Source organism: Betta splendens, chromosome 15 (genome assembly GCF_900634795.4).
Source record: "Betta splendens chromosome 15, fBetSpl5.4, whole genome shotgun sequence".
In the NCBI taxonomy this organism is placed as follows: domain Eukaryota; kingdom Metazoa; phylum Chordata; class Actinopteri; order Anabantiformes; family Osphronemidae; genus Betta; species Betta splendens.
The window spans coordinates 9,966,065-9,990,223 of record NC_040895.2 but is presented as its reverse complement, the minus strand read 5'-3'; the positions used below and the strand labels follow the sequence as shown (position 1 = coordinate 9,990,223).

General features: G+C 39.4%; 1 protein-coding gene across 1 annotated transcript in view; it reads left to right on the top strand.

Moving 5' to 3' along the window:
• The window catches only part of lmbrd1 (LMBR1 domain containing 1), a 28,033-nt gene extending 5,761 nt beyond the window's left edge, over nucleotides 1-22,272 (top strand). The window contains exons 4-16 of the mRNA XM_029175348.3: nucleotides 2,658-2,755; nucleotides 3,534-3,601; nucleotides 4,758-4,846; nucleotides 6,925-6,998; nucleotides 9,418-9,543; nucleotides 10,211-10,363; nucleotides 12,670-12,734; nucleotides 12,892-12,994; nucleotides 13,838-13,942; nucleotides 14,020-14,169; nucleotides 14,834-14,915; nucleotides 20,595-20,686; nucleotides 20,945-22,272. Of these exons, the coding sequence (XP_029031181.1) occupies nucleotides 2,658-2,755; nucleotides 3,534-3,601; nucleotides 4,758-4,846; nucleotides 6,925-6,998; nucleotides 9,418-9,543; nucleotides 10,211-10,363; nucleotides 12,670-12,734; nucleotides 12,892-12,994; nucleotides 13,838-13,942; nucleotides 14,020-14,169; nucleotides 14,834-14,915; nucleotides 20,595-20,686; nucleotides 20,945-21,055 (1,316 nt within the window). The 3' untranslated portion in view covers nucleotides 21,056-22,272. The remainder of the gene's footprint in view (nucleotides 1-2,657; nucleotides 2,756-3,533; nucleotides 3,602-4,757; nucleotides 4,847-6,924; nucleotides 6,999-9,417; nucleotides 9,544-10,210; nucleotides 10,364-12,669; nucleotides 12,735-12,891; nucleotides 12,995-13,837; nucleotides 13,943-14,019; nucleotides 14,170-14,833; nucleotides 14,916-20,594; nucleotides 20,687-20,944) is intronic.
• The last annotated feature ends 1,887 nt before the right edge of the window (nucleotides 22,273-24,159 follow it).

Below are 24,159 nucleotides of genomic sequence, written 5' to 3'. Positions count from 1 at the left end.
TGAATTAACCACAGAAGCCGGTGGAAACAAATTGTCTGACATGACACAAACAATATGTGGACAAGTCTTCTTAAACAGTTCAGTGTTAAAAATCTAACTTCCTCTCAATTCATCTGACTCCTATGGCTCTGAAACCTTTTGATAACGTTAAAGATTAGCTATAGGCAATGTCACTTTATGTTTTAAGCCTACTCTGTAAATCTTATGTTGCCTACTTCCTGCAAACTGTAAGACGAATTCTGCTGAGTCCATTTGTACTGATTCTTATCAACACGAAAACCTTATCATTCAGCCATAAAGAAAAGAAAATGGTAAAAAGTGACTCACTTATCAAGCAGATGTTAGTAAAATCTGGATAAATTACCGTAACTGCTCATTGGGTTTAAAAATGATCCCAATCAGACAATATGGTTGAAATTTAAATACAGCTTTCTTTCCAACATATTATGGACCTTGTGACCTCAAATCCACTATCATTACCCTAAATAATGGACCAAGTAGCAGTGAGCCTTCATCAAGTTCTGCAGATTTCGAAACGGAGTGCAGTCATACAGGCATTAAATTAACGTGTTCTTGCTGTCAACTTTATGTTTAATATTCTCCAGCGTGTTTTAGCCCCTAAAAGTTGTGCCTCCCTTGATGTTTACAGGATCTCAGAGTGCAAGTTTGTATTGTCAAACCTTTCAGCAAAGTGTCTGTACAGACCGATATTTTCATCTGTCTCTGTAGTCCTCTGTCATTGTGCTTATACAGGATATCTCCCATGGCATTTAATTCTCACGCAAAGTGTAATACATTTTGCCTGTCTGCAAAGGACGGGAGTCCAGGTGGTAATGCCCTTGAGGAGGGCAAGAGCCTAATGTTTCTCATTAGGCGTTACATGGTGCTGGGAGTCAAAGTACACATACTCTGTGGTTATTGCTAATACCACAATTACAAAATAAATACAAATTGTCACAAATAATTAGTTATACATATAGAAGGAAATAGATAAGACAGTCCTTGAATTGCAGCCAGTCCTCTCAATCCTGCATTATAGTTTTAATAAGAATAATATTATAATCTTTGGAATGTTGAACCTTGAACTTCGACTGTATGAACATAACCTCTACAGTAAGGGTTAAAGACGGGGATAAATGTGGTAAACTTTTACTCCTGGTCAGGCATTCTTCTCAGTAGACGATCTGCTTACAGAATAATTGATGATACATGGTAATGAAGTATGACCTGTTCTCTCAGTCTCTTAATATTCATGGTGTTATGATTAATTTTATCCATTGCTTTAACCCGCAACCATATGCCAGAAGCTGCATACTGTGCATGGCTTACAGCACATTTATTTAAACTCAGTTTGTCTGACACTAAATGAGTGTAAATGGATACCTTAGCAAAGCAATGAGCATGTGTTTATTAAAAGTAATGCCCTGTCATGATCGCAGCTGGGCGAAAAGCAAGCCACTATAGAAGTGACATTCATTTGTCTGCAGCAAAGGCAGCTTTTGGTAAGATGTTGTCCGTTTCATAGGGTATGTTTGCAGTTATTTGTGCTTTCTTGCCTGATATTCCAGATTTAATACTTGTAAAGGGTAATGTTTCTTTTCCATACTGTCACCTTGACAGTTTTGTGATTTTGTGATTAACGCACTGCTCCATTTTTGTATCCAGTTATTTTGTGCGAGCTTTAAATAATTTGTTGGATTTTAATGACTTCAAATCAATACAAAAGTCCTCAAAAATGTAGGAATAAGAAATGGAATAAGAGAATTCTATATAAAGCCGTATCTCCTTGTTTCTTTTAGTTGTCAACACAATGCAGCTCGTGCTAATGATTCACATTATCACCTCAAGGAATCACTAAGCTATGCCAGTGATGCTGCTGACGACATGTTTGTGACATTCTTTGTCTTCCTTGAGTTATTTTGGGATTGTCTGGGTTGTCTCCACCAACATTCAGGTTTTTTTGCAGCAAGAAAAGCCCCCATCTTAAAATAGAATTTCTTTGTTTAACTGTTTTTGTCTCACCTCCTGTCTATGAATTTCTAATGCATTTGATTGTTGGTTTCTTCAGTAAAAAAGCTGCTTGTACAGGAGAAACCAAGCAAACAACAGAGGCTTGAATATGAGAAAAGTGATTTCTTTCTCCAAGGACGTGTATATTGTGTCTGCTTCGTTCAAAAGGTCATTGGCTATATTGAATGAGCAATTTTTCTGATGCAAATGATGTTTTCTTTATGCAGTAGTCAACAGTAGCTTGAAGGTAATCATTGGTTTTGCCCAAAGCAATGTGAAATACACTAATAGCAGAAGGATTACGTTTTCCAGTAGAATTGCCTTTAATTGAATCAATTGCTCAGTGGTCTGGATCACAGTCTGAATTCTTAATTTGTTAACAGGGTTTCGACCACCCTCACAATAAATAAAACACATATAAAAACACTCTTTAGTTTACTTGTTGTTGCATGGTGGCTTTTAGCCATTCATTACAACCTGATAAGGTTATATTAATTTTAATGAATTAATTGTGCATATTAAACTCTAGGCTCAGACCCATTTTTACTTATTTACGTACTTACTAAGGAAACGTTTGCCAGAAAAGAACCAAAAACAGCATGTGGGCAAGAGATGATTCTAATTTGTAATGTTATTTCTTTTTGTAGCACTGTACTCCATCATATTATTCTGCGTCTTCCTATGGATCCCCTTTGTTTACTTCTACTATGAAGAAAAGGATGACGACAACACAAACAAATGCTTGGTAAGAATGAACACTTCTTTGCTAAGCATTGCAATGTAGCTCCATAAGATGTGCTGGTACAGTACAAACGGTGACATTTATAGAGTTTAAGAATTTCAGGGTGAATTCATTTTTTCATTCTCGCACTAGCACTGATTAGATTTACTGAGTCTTACACTATTTTAAATGGACAGACCTCTGAATCATCATTTATGAGTTTCAACACACACACTCACCGCGTAGGACACATACTCACAGAGGTGGTATGGTATAGGTTTCTGCTGACTGCAGAAGGTGTAGAGATTTAAAGATAATGCACTGAATTGTTAAAAATAAGATTATTCCTGGAGAAAAGAAATGTTTCTCTGTTAAAAAGGCATTATAATGAACATGAAATTAAATTTTTTGAAGCCTAGAAGATACCAAAAATGTGCTTTATATACAGTATGTTTTGTCAATAGTATACGCACAAAATTAGAAGTCTTTTTAGTTAGTAATGTACAGATTAATAGCGATCGCACAGTTCCTTTCTCCCTTCCATGTGTCAGGGTTGAGCTGACAGAAGCACTTTTTTACAGACAGGGACGTCTTTTGTATTGTTACTTTAAAAGCCCCTTGAATAGCTCAGGGAGCGACACTTTATCTCTGTCAGGTCAAACTGATCTGCGCTACCGCTGTGTAGCTCTCACTCATTAAAGTCCTTTGCTAAATAGAGTATGACCCCTTCCCTCTTTCACAATGAATCATAAATTTTCACTTTTTGGCCCTGATTGACTGTTTTTCTTTCCTGTAATTACAGCAAGTGAAAAATGCTTTGAAGTACACAATTGGATTTGCTATTGTCTGCATGGTGCTTCTGATAATTGGGTAAGTTTGAGTAAGACGTTGATGGCTCCATCTACTTTAGTGCGCGATACGTAGGACAGGCCATGAATTTGCCTGGTCTTGATAAACTATACAAGAATAGTACAGCAGCATACTATCAGATTTCCCTGCTATTGTTCAATATTAATGTCCATATAAAAAAAAATATTTTACCACAGCGGATAAACAATTAAGGATTTTAATAATATATGTGTATTGCACACATGCATAGTGTTGCACGCTCTCTTTTTTTCCCCATTTATCCCTGAGTTTCACACTGCCTGTGTTTAAATGCACCTGCACAACAGGCGTTTTTTGTAGCCGTGGCAGCAACACGCCTGGTGTTCGGCTTTTGCAATTTAAAATGCTTCTCAGCCATTGATTGGTGCACTTGAGGAAAGCTTACCTGGATGCATGACTGTACTTCATTGCAACATAAACTTTCAGTTGGTACTTTTGATAGAGTAAAACAATTTATCCCGATTCACCTCATGATCTAGAACTGTCGCTCCTTTGTGTTGGCAGTTGTTGGCTTGGTCTTGTGATTTTCAACAACATGGTAGCTTTTATCCCAGTCTGCTTTTCTAAAACCAGGAGTGAGAAAATGGCTTTGTTTGTTTGTTGTTTACTCAAAGGATCTTTGGTTGATTTTGTAGCAGTGCTAGATTTTTTTGACATGTCAGAGATGAGAATGATACAAGTTCTAGTTCTATTTAACACCCTGAACATAGTGTGTTTGTAACACAAAGTCCACCTGGATCCAGCAGCAGAAGTTAACTAAAACCTTGTGTCCTTGTGCTTTAACAATTTTTCCAATTTTTATTCTGATTTGAGAAGATTTAATCTTTCTGCAAATACAGTTGTGAAATCTGTAGGAAAATGTTTTGGTTGTCATAATTGTTTGTCTTTTTTCCCCACATAATTTGATCTAAGAAACGTGCATGTAAAAGATCAGATGAATATGTAAATTGTTTGGGCTGTGAGTGTATGAGACCTTTACAACATAACTTAGGATCTATATTATTGACCTATAGACAGATCTAAAGCGTATCAATATGTTCCAGTTCCTAAAGCCATCGTGATCATTTTCATTGATAGCTGACACACAGTAAACAAACATTTTTTTCATATAATGAAATTCTGTTTCCTTGCTCCTTAGTGCCTTTGTTCCTCTTGTGGCCCCACCTAGCCAGAATGCCACTCAGTGGGTGAAAGTGCAGTACCTGTTTGAGGAGCTTGGGAGTAGTGGTGAGTAGAGCCCTTTTAGGCAATAAATCAACTTAATTTCATCTTCTTATTTTATTGTTGTTTTTATTAAGAATAATCAGACCACCTTTATGATGTTATTGATCAGGAAATACATTGTTGTGATTCTTTATGGCTTGTTGCTGTCTTTTATGGTTTTTATTCTATGAAGACTAAAGTGCTCACTAAATGACTTTATGCACAAATATATATGATTCAGAAACTATGGAGAATAAATACATTTTCCATGGAGTAACATATATAGAATTTTCCCTAAAAACAACAAGTGAAGATGCCTTTTTTGCATCCTTGTTGAGCAGAGCTTGTGCTATTGTTTATGCTCATACTGATCAAGGAACAGGCCAAATGTGGACTCCTTACAGTCCCCTGGCCTTTTGCCATCCGGGGATCAAGGTGGAAGTACAACCATCTGCCTCTCTTCACAATAGTGCACCTCTACATGCTCTGCATAACCTTCCTCCGTTAGCAGGGGGGGGGGGTTGCTTGGCTGTTAGGGAGGAAATGTGAAGATCATCTCATTCTTAATTCCCTAGCTCTTATCTCTCCAGATGGTAGGTTAATTGTTCAAAGCACTTTTTTTCCACATAACCCTGCAAGACAGCCTTACAACAAATATTCATTAAAGCCGGTACATCTTCAATGGATCCACGATATCCTTTTGCAAGAATGCTCAGTTTTAGATCTGAACTGTGACCTTTAAGATCTGTTACAAGCTACAAACACCCATCAAACTCTAATGGTGAAAGCCACATTTATATGTTACATTTTCTAACCTGTAGAGCTTTAAGTTATTTTCATTGTCAAGTCATTAGCTATTACAGTACATAGTTTTAATGTGCACCATCTCCTGATCATAGAGCTACTTTCTACTTGCTTTTAATAAATCTGTCAAGCTGGCTGCTGGAGTTAAAGGAGCTGCTTAATGAACACCTCTCTGTAGAAGTCTTATGCATACGGCACATACAAGTCTGTAGAGCTATATGCAGCATGAGATAAGAGGAAACTAATTTCATTGCTGTTGCAATCGAGACTGTACACATGTGGTACCACAGCAGATAATATTCCTTCTGTTTAATCCCTGGAAAATCTGCTCAAGAAACCAAGAAGAGTGGCAGCAAACATCTATCCTTCCCTTTGTGTAGAGTTCATGAACAGAATGTTCTCCATGCAGAACATAGAGCTATTGTCTAGTTTTCCAAGCTCACCACTAAACAAAGGCAGCAAAATCGCAATAAAACACCCGGGAATAGGAAACATGTATTCAAATGTTAATTTTCAGCCCAGCTGTCAGACTTCAAAGTTTTCTTTTTGCACGCAGTACAATGGGGAGCAGGTATATAATTTATCTCCATTTTCCACCTCTTTGTCCTGCTGCTTGTGGAATGCCTCTAAAAGAAAGTGATGAATGTTATAAACAGCACAAATTCAAGATGCCCCAAATGCTGACTTAATAGTCCAAATCAAATGCTGCCGTGAAGGAGAATGGAAAGCCCCTTTGCCCGTTCTGACAGGTGGACCGGGCACCATGAAGTTGTAACTGAGACAATGTGGGACATTTATTAAGAACAACTATGCATCTTTTACCATAGAGCTTTATGACAGGTGGGATCTTGACAGGGGAGAAAGGCAATCAGTTTCTTCATCAATCTCTGTCTTCTAGCTCCAGCTCTGACAGCTGGTGTGACACCTACTGTTGCCCTAGCCTGGTGGGTGGTCCCCTTTCTGCCTCAATCAGGGGTGACAGACATCAACTCAACCTCCATACATCCAGCTGTTTTAACACTGGTTGTGATCAGTGTCTGAAAAGTTGATGACAAAAATGGTGGATACTTGTCTGTTGAGGGGGACCCTGCTGCATTGTCTTTATTAAAGGCAAATTGTCCATCTAGGACTATATCCTTTCAGTTGTAAATTTAATTTCCTTCAGATGTAAAACATCTTGAGCCTCATCTAGATCAGAAAATGTAGTTAATAGTTTTGCCCATGGCAGGGACTCTATTCATGTTTTCTTCTAGAGGTCAAGATCAAATCCTGAAAGATTTCTCTCTTTTCACCCACAGATGGTCTACGTGCTCTGTCTTTCTCCATCAGCTCCTTGACCTTAATCGGCATGTTGGCAGTGATCACTTACACGGTGAGTTGGACCCTTAGTTGCTCTATGTGTTAATTAGTGCTGTATCTGCACACTAGGCATTTTATGTTAGTGGTATAATTCAATAATATGTCATAGCTGTTTTTGTAAAACATTTTGTGGTACACTGCAGGTCCCTTCAGATTCAGACATCATGAATTTCCCTTTTGCTGTTTGTAAATTTGTTTGTGTGCCCTTCATTAGCTTTTGAATCATTTGTTTGCTGTGTATGTTTTTATATAGCCCCATGATGTTTATTAATGCATGCCTATGTTGGATTGCACAACATATCATGTCCCTTCTAGACCAGATGAGTTGCCTGTCCTATAACATTTCCTTAACATTGTCCATTTTTCTTAGCTCTTATCTTGGTAACTAGACTGTGAATATTCCCTGGAGGTAGTGGTGCTGGTGTCAGGGTGGGAGTAACATAGAATAAAGCCTATTTGGGGAAAATACTGAAAAGAAATACTTGGGTATCAACCCAGGAAGTGAGAGTAAAAGTGACAGCCAACCCCAATCTATCCAGTGTCTGTTAAGCTCTGATTCCTTTCCAACAAATGACACAACAACTGAATGTGAGGCTCTTAATAAATAATACACAACCTAGACAATTATAATGTAAAACCAATCTCTCCTACAGACATACAGTATAATTAATCTCTGCTAGGATTTTATCCACTGTTTCCTCATTCTACTTGCAGAATTGATAATTATCTTCTACATTTTGGGGCTGCAGAAGTGTGCTCAGATTTGCAGTGACCCCTCACTGCTCTGGACCTTATGATTGCCCTCTGGAAATCAAAAATTGGTGTGTCTTTGGTGAAATGAAAAAGAAATATAAAAAACAAGGAAGTCAGGCCTTTAGGCGACAACAGTAGCTGGCCCATCTTTTTTTATTCGCTCACACACAAATGTAGGAGCTCCTTTTATTTTACTTTTAATCCCTAAATCAAGTGTCTCCCTCCTCTCGTTTGACTCTACCATCATTAGTGGAAAAAGCAACAAAGAGGAGGCTTATTTAGCAGATCTAAGTCCACCTAGTTTCCCCTCTTTCCACTCAGCAGTCACATGACTGAATGATTTTAACCCATCATTCCCCCTTCAACTAACACACACAGTCTTCAGCACGCCTTCAGACACACTGTCTCATCCACAAGCCCCGATCTATTTCTGGGTGTTATTGACCACAGTGGGTTTTTAAATAACTTTAATGAGCATGTATGATTATGTATGAGCTAAAAATATTCACTCCAACAGCGAGACACCTGCGTGTGTGTTTTTTTTTGGGGGGGGGGGGTGTTTTTTTTTTGCCTTTTATATTTCTCCCATGTAGTTTCACATTTGAGGGGAAGTTTCTCTTGGGATCTGGGACAGGTTTTCCTTTTATGAGTGTGTTTGATATTCGGGACATGCTCCGGCCTTAAGAGCTCCATGATTCATTGCAGGAGGCGACATTCGCCTGTAGCAGAGGTCCACAGCAGAGACTAATAATAGTCTAGCCTGACTTAGTATCCCACGCGACTGTCTTAATACTACCTAAAACTTGGAAACTAGTCGAAGTTGTTTTAGAAAAATATAGATTCTGATGTTTCTCTCTTGAAAATGCAATAAAGATAGCAGATTCCTTTTGACAGGGGTGAAAGTGGCTTTGCATAGAAGACCCCTTTGTTTTATCATGAACCCCATAGAATGGCACTACTCCAAGTTGATAAAATCAAGGCAGCACAGGGGAGCAGCAAAACAGCTTTTGGCCTGTTGCTGTTTATTTGTATCGATTCTTAGTTTTCTGGTCCTGTGAATGTTCCTTGTTTTAATTAGTTTTAATACAGTAAATTTAAACTGAAAAACACTGAAATGTTCCTGTGTGCATTCTGTTATATACTGTTCTCTCCTTGCTGCTGTATAGACTGTTTAGTTTATCTGTGTACACTTGTTTATTATTTATACATTATATGCATATCTAACAGAAAGCCTGATGAGGTTATATATATATTCTCATCATTCAACATTGATGGCACCTTAATGACTCCGCCTCTTAACCCAGATTTTTCCCCCTAAAATTTTACTTATAAAGAATTCATCAAATCCTGGATAGAGGTTGTGCTGTCACATGGGGGCACTGTTAAGCTGTAAATAGCTTCAGGATGATATAAGGCAGTGATATCCACACAAAATGGTTGCAGCAAATTCACCAGTAAACCTTGGCACAATTATAGATTCCACCATTTTAATCTTTTTTCCTCCACTAAAATGACATTGCCTGGGAGGCCAGGCACTATGCGGTTTGCTGTATGTGTGTTTCCTTGCTGTCATTTGACTTCTGTTGTGCTGCACACTGTGCTGGGTTTGTCATTAGGCAGGGGCGAGCATGCACGTGCCACAGTAGTGTGTGATTCTAATGCTAGTTTTTGTCTTTCAGGCGTATGGTATGTCTGTACTGCCGTTGAATCTGATAAAAGGCACACGGAGTGTAGCGTATGAACGCCTGGAGAACACAGAGGACATCGATGAAGTTGAACATCAGATAGAAAATCTGAAATCCAAGGTTGGTTTCACTAAATATGGGTACAGAATATACAATTAGTCAACATAACACATGGAAAATTATCTCCAAGAGCTAATACTTCATGCTCATACTGACTTGGCAGTACAGTAAGACAGTACTACAGCTCTTGGTTGTGTTTATGCTTCAGTGTAATCTGTAATGAGTGTATAATCATGCATTCATTGAAAGGTACACATGCATAGCCTCCAGCTAATCAGTTCCTCCTCCTTATCTTTCTGCCTGCCGTGGCCCTCTCCTCTTTGCATGCAGTTATGTATGGTTAGCATTGCCCTTATCAACCAACCTCTTAAATGCTGGCTGCATAAACAGGGCAACACAAGTAAAGACATCTATTAGTTGCCTCACTATTAGTTGCCATTGGTAACATAAAAAATGCACACAGAAGAGCAGTACATTTGGCATTTATTTCTCTGTGCTTGCATGGATGCATTCACTGAAAACCAGGTATGACTGTGTGAAAGACTGCGTACAGAGTAGATATAAAGGAGAACTAGAGCTACATCGACCACGCACAGGAGTTTGCTTTAACTGTTAACTATTGAGTGTGTTTTTTAAATGCATATATGACACTATACGACATGCAACGTACATGATGTTCACTCTGCTTTCCCCAGTTTGTATTTTAACGTCTGCGTCTTCTCCCCAGTGTAAAGATGGACGTCCCCTTTCCTCAAGGGACAGACACAACCTGCAGGAGCTGGAGGGCAAACTGCAGGTCCTTCGCCGCCGGGGGAGACACCTGGAAATTGCAGAGAGGAACTGCTGCACTAAAGTGGGCAGTGCTCTCAGACCTTTCAAGGTGAGAAAATTATGGCAATTGGTTTCCATTTAGAGGTAAATTGTATTGATTATATAGACTGCATTGTGTTCAATCTAATCAGTGTCATCATATTCTGATCTTGTAAACATTGTTGTTTTAGGTGATGCTGTTGTTTAATAGGTTTTTTGTATATGTAAATTAGGGCTGTACTATTTACAGCACATTATCTACTTTTCTCTTAATAACTGTTATTTAAACATTTTTGTTAAATCCTTCCATCTTTTTCTCTTTAGCTGTTTCTTTGTGTATAAGTTCTAATCTGGTCTGCTCTACATTTACTTTTAGTTCTACTTTACACAACTGCGTATTTACACGATTCCCACGGGTAGTCTCTTCACCTAATTTACTCTGAAGTCTCACAGGGAGTCCCACATTTCTTAGGCAGGATCTCACGGTTCCCCAGGGACAAACCGAAGCAACCACAAACTTCTCTTTGATTTTATTTATTTGGGTTGAACATCCAATACTTGGACCATACATGCCATATTAAGATCATTATTCAGCTTTTCCCAGGAGGGTGAGCGAGGTGTGAGGGGTTATAACATTTCTGTAGATGCTAAATACAGCATGACACCACTAATGTGTGGCAACAAGGGTAATCATGTCCTTTAAGTAGAATTACATTTTCAGACACGCGTTGTATTTTGGATCACATGCTTCCTGCTGGTATGGAGTAATGAGACTGCATTTAAAAGATTCTGTAATGATTCACAGCAATACTGTCCAGAGCCTCTTAACCATTTTAGTTCACCTCGTTCTCATGCTGTACATGGGTTACGTATTCCACAAGGATGTACACATTTTGCCATACACTGTTAAAGTACTACAGAGCAGACTGCTGTGGTGAGTTTAGCATCATTTTATATTTCCGCTGCTATTCATGTTTGAGTGTTTCATTGCGCTGCAGGCGGGTGCAAACGTTTTAGAGCAGTGTCTGTAACAGTTGTCTTTAACCAGGGGGTTGCCACTTAGGACAGTCCCTTAACTCACATTTAATCAGTAATGAGTTAGGGGATTTATTTACTGAATACTGAGGTGCTGGTGTGGAGTGATAAGCCAGATGATTGTGATTTCTCCAGAGAACTTAGACCACCACTGCTGTACTTTATATTTCAGCTCTGGTGCAGAGTGAAAATGACTTATTCAGGACACAGGCTGAAATCAAGCTGGTGGTGTTAATGTTCCGGCATCATGTGTTGGGATGTGGAAGATATAAAGATGGGCTTGATATATGTATATGTACAGTATATGGAGCTGTATAGCTCCAAGCCAGTTAGATTAGTTAACCTGTGCTGTCTCATGCAGATTATTGCATAAGGAACAGTTGAAATGTTACATAAAACAAAGGAAAGGTGTTGTTTATTAAAGTTGTTTGGACAGGTAGCGTACTAATAAAATGCAGCTCTCGTTATACACTGAGAGATGAAAAAAAACTTTCATTTTCTCGATTTTTCCTGTCTGCTGAGTATTTTACTTCTCAGCTCCACTTGAAGTTAGGCGGTCTTGTGATCTAGAAACGAGGGCATCTTAATCAGTACAGTTTTCTTTCGGTCTGGCCCGTAACCTTTTAAGTTGTTCATATCAAAGCAATATAAACAGCACTGATAAATGTGGTCTTTATCAGTTTCTTGATTGTAATTACCACAATCATTGAGAAATTAAATCATGGGATGTTTTGTGAAAACTAAATTTGTTGAGTTTTTTTCTTTCTTTTATAATATGTACTTTTTTTTCCTACTTTGCACATAGAAAATGTTTATGGATGAGTAATTCAGAGGTCCTCTCATGCTAGACTGAGAAAATAGTTTGCTTTTATCACACTCTTCTATCCTGATACACACTGTTTTCATTATTAGCTTAGTAACTGATGATCATGTTCCTGTTTTTTTAATCTACTGTTTATCAACAGAATATAATATTGTTTTTTGCCGTGTGTTCATCTGTTCTAACAGCTAGTACATTCTATTTCAGTTTAAAAGGTCCCTTTGAAAGCGAGCGGTTGATAGGGTTTCTTACCTTTTTGGCTGTCACCCACCTTTTTCCTCCCTGGCTGTAACCTCCATACTCAGTTTGGGCTGTGCCATTGCTTCCCCCTGTCACCTTAGGCGACAGTGCCAAAGTGTGGGCAGCCAAGCCATATGGTCTCTCCTTGATGGAAGATGACAGCAACGTTGTATTTTTTGACCCATTAGATGCCTTGGAAATAAACCCTTTTCCTGAGTAAGCTGACTTCTTGTAGAACCTTTGGTTTTTTGTGTAATGTCACTTTTTGTTTGTTTTTGCAGATATTGTTGGGCATTTTCTTTATCATGGTTGCACTGCTGTTCATTGTTGCCCTGTTCATTTCAAAGTAAGTCATGATATGTCCTGTAACATCATTATTCTTTGCACAATAAGTCCATGCATGAACAGTGTAAATAAAATGGACAATGTAATTGTTTCCTTTAGAAATCTGTGATGATACTGATGATATACACACAGATTTAGTCTTTTTCCCTGTGTTTTAGTTTGGATAAAGCTCTCCACTCTGCTGGCATCAGCTCTGGGTTCATAATCTTTGGCACAAACCTTACCAATCCACTAAATGAACTTCTATTAGCCTTGCAACCCGTAAGTATCCTCTCATCTCTCATGTCGAAAAGATGATTATCTTCAATTACGATATGCTTAAAGCCATATTTTTATGTTTCCATCATCATTAACTTAAATGAAGTGTCATTTAAAAGCTTTTTTTGGGCTATTCTTAAATGCTGCTGCCACATTCAGCACTGTGTCCATTGTTGAGTCATATTGCCTTTAATATTATTCTGCCATTGCTTTCCAACATTGACTGGATATAGTCTCAAAAGAACAACAATTGAAGTCAAAGAAATTATGAGTTATTAAGCTAAAACTAAAGTTGATGAGCAATCATTCATTTAGGTGTTCCTACCTACATATTTCCTTCAGGTTGGTTGCTGCAGGTCTGGGTGTTGAAAAGAACAACCTCTGTTAAACTTATCCTCCAGGGAATGTTAGAGAAAAATGATTGACACCTCAGACCATTGAAGGACTGCTTCATAGATAGCAGCATCGATTAAATGTCTAATAGCTGGTGTTTAGAAGTATGACCATGCTATTTACACAATTAGGTGCAACATGGCAAGAATGATGTATTACATTTTGGAGATGTTAAGTTAAGCTAGGAAGTTACAGAACATATGTGTTAAATGTCTTATTTCTAATTCTAAACCAACCTTTTCGGTGGTTCACAGGAAACGCTTACGAATACAGTTACTGGCAATAAAGGGTCTTGACAATATGTTGGTGCACTGCAGTGTGACCAGCTGGATTAATTAGCCTAGAACAAGCTGCACTGATGATAGTTGCTTATAAAGAGTATCCCTGAGAAGCAGCTGGCCTGTATGTTTGGCTCTGAAAGGAATAATGACTTTATGTGTCGTTAAATCACAGGTTTTTCCTTTGGATTATATCCTGATCACAGTCATCACTATGTACTTTGTACTCACATCTATGGCTGGCATTCGAAACATGGGCATCTGGTTCTTCTGGATAAGGGTAAGCAAACACCGTACTGTTATTTCACCATATAAACATTTATACACTATTAATTGCACATCAAAATTCTTTTTCAGTTGTACAAAATAAGGCCTAAGAGAACCCGTCCGCAGGCTCTTCTCTTCCTTTGTATGATTCTGCTCTTGATAGTGCTTCACACCAGCTACATGATCTACAGCCTGGCCCCACAGTATGTTATGTATGGCAGCCAGAAATATCTTGTACAGGTGAGGAAAATGCATGTTCTATTTGTGTATTCCTATGTTTTTATCTCCAAGCATCGCAGTGCCAATCAGTCAGTGGGCTCATACTGCTGCAGTCCAGCGGGGTGTAGGCAGGAGCGCGGTCCCTGTGGACCCATAGCCGGGCTTTTAGACTCTTGTTCTTTTTAGATTCTGTCGATGTGTATTAAACTATGTGGCTATTACTGTGTGGATCTGTTGTTTGACCGTCTCCGCTCTGTGTGATCAGATGCAGCTCTGCTCTCTCCTTGTGTGTGGGTGTGGGCATGTGGTTCAGATACACCCTTGTATACATCTTGTATCTAAAATCCTGTAAGCAAAATAATTAAGAGAAACCACAATGTTGTTTTTGGAGGAAGCTTCCTTTTTTAAATGAGAGGATAGAACGTTTTTAAAAGCTTAAACACTCATATGGGGTATTTACCTAGAGTCTCTGTCTCTTGCCTTTTGTAAAGCAGATACAGTAGGGCTAACAACCCTAAACATAAGCCCACTTTTATTACTTCAGTTTCTCTTTTTTGTCAAAGTAAAAAAAGAATTGCTGTGTCATAGGGTTCCATAGGTTCTGTACTGCTCCACATGTAATGGTTTAAAGGGCTTGTAATGTAAACCAATAAATACTGAGTGTACCCCTTGTGTTTCTGATCAGAGTCAGATGGCCTCAGCAGGTACTACATCTGGGAATTCTACTTCTGGCACCACACGGATCTGTGATGCTGACGCGCCCGAGGGTGAGTCTGTCATCTCTGCTAGCACAGTGAGGTAGCGCTGGTCCAATTGTGAGATGCTGGAAGAACTTACAGTACAACATATCATCAAAGATTTATCCCACATACTGTAAGACGACACTAAAAGAAAGGAAAGTCAGTGTATCACCTACCGGTTTCTTGCAGAGCACGGTTCAGCAGTCTTTTACTATTTTTTATTTATTAGGCAGAATTCTGCCAAGGACAAACATTTACTAATGCAGTACATGGCTCTCTGTGTGAGCATCCGATGGAGGTCACCAGAAATAAAGTAATCCAAATTTTTATCAATAAAATTGTATAAACATTTATTTGCATAATATTTTAGAGAGGCATTAGTTGCTGTTTGTTTGTTCATTCATTCATTTATTTGCTCATTCATTATTTTATTCTTTCTGTTCTTTCCTCTTCCCTACCCATATTCAAGATAAGCACTGTTCATACTGACTGTTAGATATAAACTATATTTAACCTGTGCTGTTTGGCCCTGCTTGTTTTCATTGGCAGCAATCTATTTGTGTAGTGTAAATGACCTGTGAACAATTATCAGTAAAACAAACACATAGATTAATACCTTCACTTGCCAACAGAGCAGATAGGAAGTAGTGGGGATCGTGAACAGCTTTGAAAATGAGGGGTTTGCCTGAATACAGCAGAGTCAGCAATAGATGTGATGATAAGCGTAACATCTGACATATGTGTGGTGCTTGTTAAAGAATTGGTTAAGTTACAGTTACAATATAAGAGGAGGCTGTTAATGGAAGATGTACTTAAAAAGAGCTGCAGTACATTTCAAAGACATGTCGTGTTTTGAAATTTGGGCCTGTGTTGTGACCTTCAACCTATGCAGAGGGAACTTACAGTAGAAAAAAAAGCTTTAAAATTCAAATACTATTATTGGTGTTCTTTTGATTGCATTTCAATTCATGTAGATATGTTTACATGTGACAATAATGCCATGACTACTAATACACTGTAATCACATGAACCGACAGGCCCCATAATACTCCTGTTTACATTGCTATGCAGATAGAATTGTGGAAATTAATTAGCTTTTCTTTGTTTGACTGTTTGTTTTTTCTCAAGCAAATAATTTGTTCTGTCCTGCGACTATCACAGTTCACCCAAACAGAATCAGGCACGATTCTGCCCCACTGTGTTCGTTGCAGCCTGGAAGCTTCTCTTGTAGTCATCAAGTAAATGAAGGTTATAGATAGTTGATGAAGTTGCTGTGGATTAAGGCATTAAAATAAGATCAATGTGTTCCTGGCATAGCACAGTACCAGAGTTTGTTACCCAAGTAGTGTAATTGATGACTTAGTGACAGGCCTGTGGGATCTATTAATTAACATCTATAGTTGCCGTTTGTGTTATATCATGGTGTGGTGGGGCCACATAGCCAGCAGTGTGTACACTCTCTCTCTTGAGCTAATCCTGTTCTGGCCATCTTGGAAAAGGCTTCTACTTTTATAGCAGGCGTTGTACCACCTACCATGAGGACGAGGAAGTGTCAAGCAGAGACAACACATGCGACTCAGGGAGACTGCAATCACAAGCTAATGTGTTTTGCTGTAGAAGGTTACTGGTACATGTAGTTGATTTCATTTGTGGGATGAGACGTTCAGTTTCTGGATTGAAATCCATATAAAAGTTTTGTGTCTTCATCTCTTTCTCTATCAACAGTTGTTTTCTTGATAGAACGGCTGTATTTATATCTTTGTTTTCTCGCAAAGAATTTTTTTTTCTCTTTATTATTAATTCAGCCTCAATTTTGGTTTTCGCACAGTAGCTCAATTTACCCATAAATGTCCTCTGGGCCAGTGCTATACAGTATGATGCTGCTGAAGATTTTCTCACCTGTCTAGTCAACAGGGGCAAAATAAACATTGCAGTGCTGGATGAGTGAGGCCTGCCTCTTTGTCTGGCATGAAACCTGGATTGCATTTAAACTGTAAGTGTAATTCTTGGCTTGGAAGACATGCCACATCATTTTTAAATCAATGCCAGTGATAAAACGTCTCATGCAGACGTGTATATCTGCACTATGGACTGCTGGCTGTTTCCTAGCAACTTGGTTTTCACAGCATTGTTTTAAGGGGGTTCAGGGGAAGATGCTTATAATTTTATGTTGTCTCTGAGATGTCAGGTGCCCAAGTAAATTTACCTGGAGACTCCCTCAACCCCAGTACGAATTTATAGCAATTTTCTTTGCATCAAGGGGATCATTATCAATTTGCATCACAATGGAATGTGTCACTCAAAAGCTACTGGCTGTAAAGAAAAACGTTATCTTGTAGTCCACTGACACCACCTATCTGTTAAAGCAAAACACAGCGTCAGACAAGGGCTCCTTCCTCGGCTTTGTTGCTGACAGCCCTCCACAGTAAATGATAGAGTCTGATTAAGCTTGGACTTAGAATCTCTGGCCTGATTTCTATTCTGGGGTTCTACTGAAAATCTTTCTGGAGCTTTATGATCAAAATAAATGCATTGTTTTGACTCTGACGCCAGACAGATTGGATGGCTTGTGGAGCCTGCAGGTGGGCTGGGCAGAGCGGTGAGCCATAGCTGTAATGTGAGAGTGGGTGGTGTGACTATGCATGTCCCTAAAAGGAGGTTTGTTTGTGGACGGCTGATGTTAGTACGTCAGAAATGATGTGGCAGCATCCAGAGGTAGTCTGAGTGAGTCGACGGGAAGCCTCAATAGGGTCTCGCCACTGACTAAGAGCAGAGAGAGACACGGGTTTTTGTTACACGTGTGGTTTCTGGTCAGCGCATTCAGTTTAATATGGACGCATCATAACTACAGTCTGTGCAAGTCAAAAAGCAATTCTGTACAGTGTGAAGACAAGTTTGGCGAAAACTTGATAACAACACTAGTATGAGAAGCCAGATATTGGACGATAGTTGTGTCGAAGGTACATCAGCATCCTCAAAGGACGACGAAGCGAAAGTGCCTGCTTGCGTTTTATTTGCAGAGAAGGTAAAAGCATACGGTACGAGTGCCTGCTTGATGGAGGCGCTCCTCACAAAGAGCTCCGTGTACATGAGCGTGTGCACAGAGGTTTTCTGCGTGTTTGTGTTCCAATGCAGAGATGAAGAGTTATACATAATGCATCATGCTACACGGGGCAGCACTCACTTGCGTATCATGAGTCAAGGTGAAATTACCTGCACCTCGCACGCTGCCCCGCGCTCATATCAGACAATGGTAATGATTCCAAGGTGATGCAGGTCAGTGCTGTACATAATAATATATTTAGGCAGACCACTGTTGAGAACCATCTGTGGGTCCCAGTCCGAGCCTCGCAATTTCAGGTGAGCAGCTGCAGAGCTACAGATGGCGAAGGTACTGGAGGGAAAGAGTGAGGTCACGGGGATGAAGATAGACTTGGTTTTTCTATTATCTGTTGATCCTGGTGAAGTAAGCGCTGATTGCCGCTACATCGTCGGAGCTCCCTCTCGTTTGCTCCGCGTGATGTTTATTATAAATGAAATGGCACAGACCCTCGACTGGACTTGTTTCACGAATTCTACACTCTGGAGGGGGAACGCTTTTGAAAAAACGACTGGCTCTAATGAATAAATTGCAGACTGAGTTATTGCCGCGCTCCTTGATGTGGTGTAGCTCGCTATAGGTCTGATTGCGCTGTTCATGGGGTCCACGCCAGTGAAGAGCTGTGTAAGGAACGCGTAATGGGAGCAGCTCAGCAGGGCTAGCGTTAATGCTCCAGATGGCTCTCTAACATCGACAGACAGTGCGTTTCATCTTCGCTTCAGCTTCGTGGACGTTTCTTTCTTTTGCTGGAGTTATTAGTGTCTGATTGGAATAGGAGCCTGGCTAAACCACTTAACACGTGATCTCAAACTATATATTGTTATTTTTCTTTATGTAAATCCTGCCTTTTCACACCAAGAGCCAGACCACCATGCCACTTTGAACATAATCAGCATTTCCAATGGCTGCCAATATTCATTCAAGCACATAGAAGCAAATCAGTCAGCTTAAGAATTCTTCTATTACTCCTGTCATCCGTGCGGCTCAGATCAATAGCAGTATCAGTTCTGAGGAAAAACTGTGGAGCCTTAGACTCAAAGGTAGCGTCACCAGCACAAAGCGCAGAGCCGCTCCACAAATAAAGAAAGCAATTGGATTTCTATAAGCAATAAGTGAGTCTCTTTCTTCAGCTTTTTGCTTTTGATGTGTTTATATTTGTTTTTTCATGGTGCTCAGTCAATACTGATTGAGCTGTCCTTGGGCCTGGCAAAAAAACCTCACGAGGAAACGAAAGAATAAAGTTTTGAAATGGCCTCCCTGAAAACAGCACTAGGTCGACGTTGGCTTCAGATTGGCGTTCAATATGAAACGTTTTAGCTCTTATTGTTTTGTAGTCTTATGATTTAGGATTGCATCTTTTATATGCTCTAATAGTAAATGTAGAGCTTGTAAAGTACGTCGTAGAATCAAACAGAACATTTAAAAATGGCAAATAAGTGCTAGCTGGCGTGTGAAGGTTTTCTTACCTTCTCCTTGTGGACTGTGCCATCTACTAAAGGGCAAAGACATCACAGGTAAACAGAAATATTCTCTCAACTGATTTATTCATGACTCTGGCTGTACTTAGTTGTAGGATGTGAAAGGCTTCACGAAACAACCTGGGGAGATTGAGACACTCCCAAATGAAGTTGCATCCGCTTTGCCTCAACAGAAAATCGGGGCTACATGCATAACCCATAACCTATGGTCCGCTGTCTTCACAATTTGCTGGTGTCGTCTCGCGCATCCAGGCTTTTACCTTTTGCCTCTTCAATGTGTAATACTGAGGATATTTGATGCAAGGCTCCATTAAATGTTCCATCATTCCGGTTTCATCCATCAGTTGAGCAATATTCAGATTGACAATGACATGGCTTTTCTCTTTTCAGGAGACCGGTTGTCTTTTTTAGTTATATTGACAAAATTGCCAGAGGCACTGCTCCATGTAGTAACCACAGCCTCTTCATAGCTCCAGAGCGGCTACAGACCTCTTTATAACTTACCTGTAGATCTATAACAAATACACTTGTGTAACTGTAAACACCATGTAGCAATAGATAGTGTATGTCACATTTTATTGCATCCTGCTGTTTTCTGGGAGATGAGCCACACCATGCACAAGTTACTTCCCGTATTTCTCTAAAGACACAGCCCCTGTTTCCTTCAGGCTCTATGTCTTCTCCTCTCCCTTTACTATTCTTTCACCTGTTCTCAATTACTCCTTAACGTACAGCTCCATCAGTCACTTCATAGAAGAAATCATTTTTTATCTACTCTTGATTTGCTTCATCCTACTTCAAAGGTCTCTGTATTGGTTAATAAAAAAAACAACTGGCAGGAGAACAAATCTGAACTGAAGTTCACTTACTTCGCAAAGAAAGTATAGATTTCTGTTCTGAAGTTTAGTGATGAACATCGTGTGAACGTGTTGAACGTCTTATATGCTGCTCTGAGAAGAAAAGTTGTAGTGATTCTAAGATGGTTGTCAATATTTAAAAAGCACTGGGACTAATATACTGTAATGTGGCATATTATGATCATGATAAACAGCAGGTCACACAGGAGCCATCAACTGATGGAAGAGCAGCAGATTTCACATGCCTTTGTTTTTCCTTTGAACCTTTCAGATCAGTGCACTGTGACCAGATCCTATATTTTCCTTCACAAGTTTTGGTTCTTCAATACCATCTACTACTTTGGAAACTGGGCTTTTATTGCGGTAAGGAACAATAAACAATTTACACCAAACTACATCTAAAAAATCTTTTCATTTAGTTCAAAAGCATTTTTTCAGGGAACGGTGTAAACACGGAATCACAATTTAATTTCTGTTCACATAAAGGTACAGGAAAATGATTTTCCAACACAGCACACAGTTAAACTCTGTAACAGGCTCCTTCCTATTTGATCATGATGTATTCCATCAATGAAACAGTCCTCATGGAGTTTTTCATTCCATTGTTTGCTTATTTTTTAGGCCTTTCTTGTTGGTTTGGTGGTGTCCTGCTGCAGAGGGAAGAAGTCTGTGATTGAAGGAGAAGTGGAACCAGACGACTCCGACATGAGTGATGATGAATATGTGCACTGAAAATCAAAACAGTCGGACATGTAGATATACCAAGTTTAGCTTAAAGGGACTAGAAAGACTCTTCAGCAGGTAAATGCCTAATCTATTGTCTCGTCTTTTAGTCCTTTTTGCTTTGCTGTGTTATGGATTCCTGCCTTGTTTTGACTTGACACGTCCCAAGCCCTTAATGGGAGTATGGAGACTGATTGTTGTGTCTTTCTCGGTCCATATTATTGATGACTTTGGGATTCTGGGAGTGTCCTTCAGTTTAATCCCACCTTGAGAATTCAGTTCTCAATGGTTTGAAACTGACACAAATTGGTAATTTTTCTGCTGGGTAAAAAACATTTTTCATTTGTGGACAGAGCCTATACAAAAACACTTTCTAGACCCTTTAAGCTGCTCCTTACAGTAATAATAACATCAATGGTTGACTTGTACATTCTATGATGAAATGCTTTAGAAACTAGTGAGCTCACACACATTTGCCTATTTTCTGAAACATGAACTGGTCTATAAACAAAAAGTGCTGACAGAAGTAACAAGTATATTTTATTCTCAATGAGCGAGTAGTGTCCTGATGGATTTGCTTTTTTTCCTGCTTTTAGTTATTCACAGTCTCAGACTATTATTTAAGAAAGTGTTACTGCGCAGGGGAATCTACACAGTGTGTGAAGTGTAAAGGACCAATAACAGGTGTTGTTTTTTCAGGTGTTTTTACACTAAATAAGTATTTGGTCTGTATGTCAGAAAAACATGGGAAAAAACTAAATATTTTGAAAATAGAACTAATTAAACATAAGTGTCTTTTTTTCTTTCATTCAAGGAGAACGTTAAACTTTTCCAGTGCACAATTAATTTATGAACAGTAGGTTCGTGACATAGACACATTAATGGGTTTATTTACTTTTACTTAATTTTTTTCTGTTTATTTGCTATATTAATATTATTGGGATGTGTTGATTTAAGTTACAGAATGTGCATGTAATTGACTTGCTTTGAAAACAACATGGTTGTGCCTCATGAATGTCCTGTACCACGATGGGCACACGTTACTCTTTAGGTTGAAGCTTGTCGGTGTCATCCTGTGTTCCTTCACTGAGAGTCGACGCAGGCTCCAGCTGGAGCAAGGATTTCTGTAAGAAGCTGCGACACGTGGATTCATTCACTTGAGTCACAAATTCTGCTGTGGGTCAACGATAACGGTATTTAAAAAAAATAAAACACAAGAAAATGTCCTTTGTTGCTGTAGTTTTCTGAAATATGTCTCTAACACCAAGATTCTGAGGAAGACCATTTTATACGGCCTTGATCTCTGTATCTACATATTTCACTGCATTCTTGTTCTCTTTGACAACACTATGAGCACAGTGGGTACAGATGCTGTTAAACCGGTGGGGAAGGTGCATCGTGCTTCTCAGTCCTCAGGACCTGCATCCAATGGAACTGACAGCAGCTACATCCGTCCTCTGATTAGCTTATAACTACTTAGCGCTTGCTTCAGTGGATTTACATTACATCCCGTGTGCATGTCCAATTTGAGTTTGTGGCGTTCATACACCTACCTTGTCATAACTATTGTGCGAGCCTGCGTTGAGTGAGGCCATTATGTGATGAGCCATCCCCACCGGCGCTAATAAACTAAATGAGCGTTGAGCCCAAAAACAGGGAGTCCTAGAACCCAAGCAGGGGGGATTGTGTCAGATCAGAGGATTTGTGCTGTTTAGAGTAAAACTTTCCCTGTGATCTCGTCCTGTCTCGTCTCATCTCTTCTTTCCTTCCTGCGTCGGCTTTCTTGGCTCCTGTTACAAGTTTGTTTGGGTACAATGAACACATTTCAGTGAATATATAAATAAATTAGTACTACTCTGCAGTGAGCTACAGTATTATTAGCCGCTGGAAGGCAATGCATAACCAATGACGTTGGTCTGATTATGTTTTCTTAAAAACTTAAAGTGGCTCGATGTTATTTTTTTTATGTACGAGATGCTGTGATCTTCATTTGACTCTTGTGGCTAAGAGGTTGTTAGACTCTCAGACCCTCTGTGATGTAGTGTAAATATAGACGGGACATCATCCTGTTTTCAGATCTCCGTCATCACCAAGACAGCAGAATGTGAAACATGCCTGCTCCTCCCAATTATGGCTCATTTTATATGATTATCCTGAATTACTCAAACTGTAAATCCTATACCTTTATAGGAAGATGAAAGCACTGAGCTCTGGTCCAGGCCTGAGGTCAGAATGGAGCTAATGCTACAGTATGCTACTTTTCTTTTTCTTTGGTGACACAGGTGTGTATGACATGCTACGCTAGAGTCGCCCAGTTACTACTTGCTGCTAAAACTACACTTTGTCAAAGTTCCCAGAGAAAGATCCTGTAAGCCTTCGTTAAAAAATATTAGGGAAATATATTTTGACAGACAGGAGGTCTTTTTATTTAATCTTACTTTTCATCGTGGAGATAACTTTATGTATTTATTAAGTTGGCTCCGAGTATTTCCTCAGGGTTCACACTAGACAGGCCCTCGACAGAGCAGCAGCTTTCCTGCCTTCAGGGAGGACACTGATTGTTGTAGTGTTTCAGCCTGCAGCATGTTGGCGTCTCGACCTGCCGCTCATTCCCAGACAAAGTCCCGTCAGCTTGTCCCAGCTTCAACAAGCACTAAACAGGACAGTACTGTAGACAACACCAGTGCCAATCTAAATTTAATTAAACTGAAATCTCTCTCTCTGTCATTCAATTATCTGAGTAATTCAGACTTCATAGCAAGTGTTTCTGTTTTTCCTATATAGCTTTGCCATTTAAACTAATGAATTGTGGGAAAGACTGATCATTGTTCCGACTCTTATTTGCATATGGTGCAAATTAAAATATAACATTGTACTTCCTTGGGAGTGTGCAATACAGTGAACTGTTCCTGGAGGTGCATTCAATCTCTACAGTCGTACCTTCCAAATTCTTTGGAGACTTTTGAAAAGGGAAGATAATATAAATGTCATGGTAGCACTTTAGTAAACTGCAGCTTCAAGCAGCCCTTTTCATATCACCCTGCTCACGTTGCTGCTCCCACATCTGAAAAGGACTCGATTCACCCAGTTTGACCAGATAAACACACAGTGCT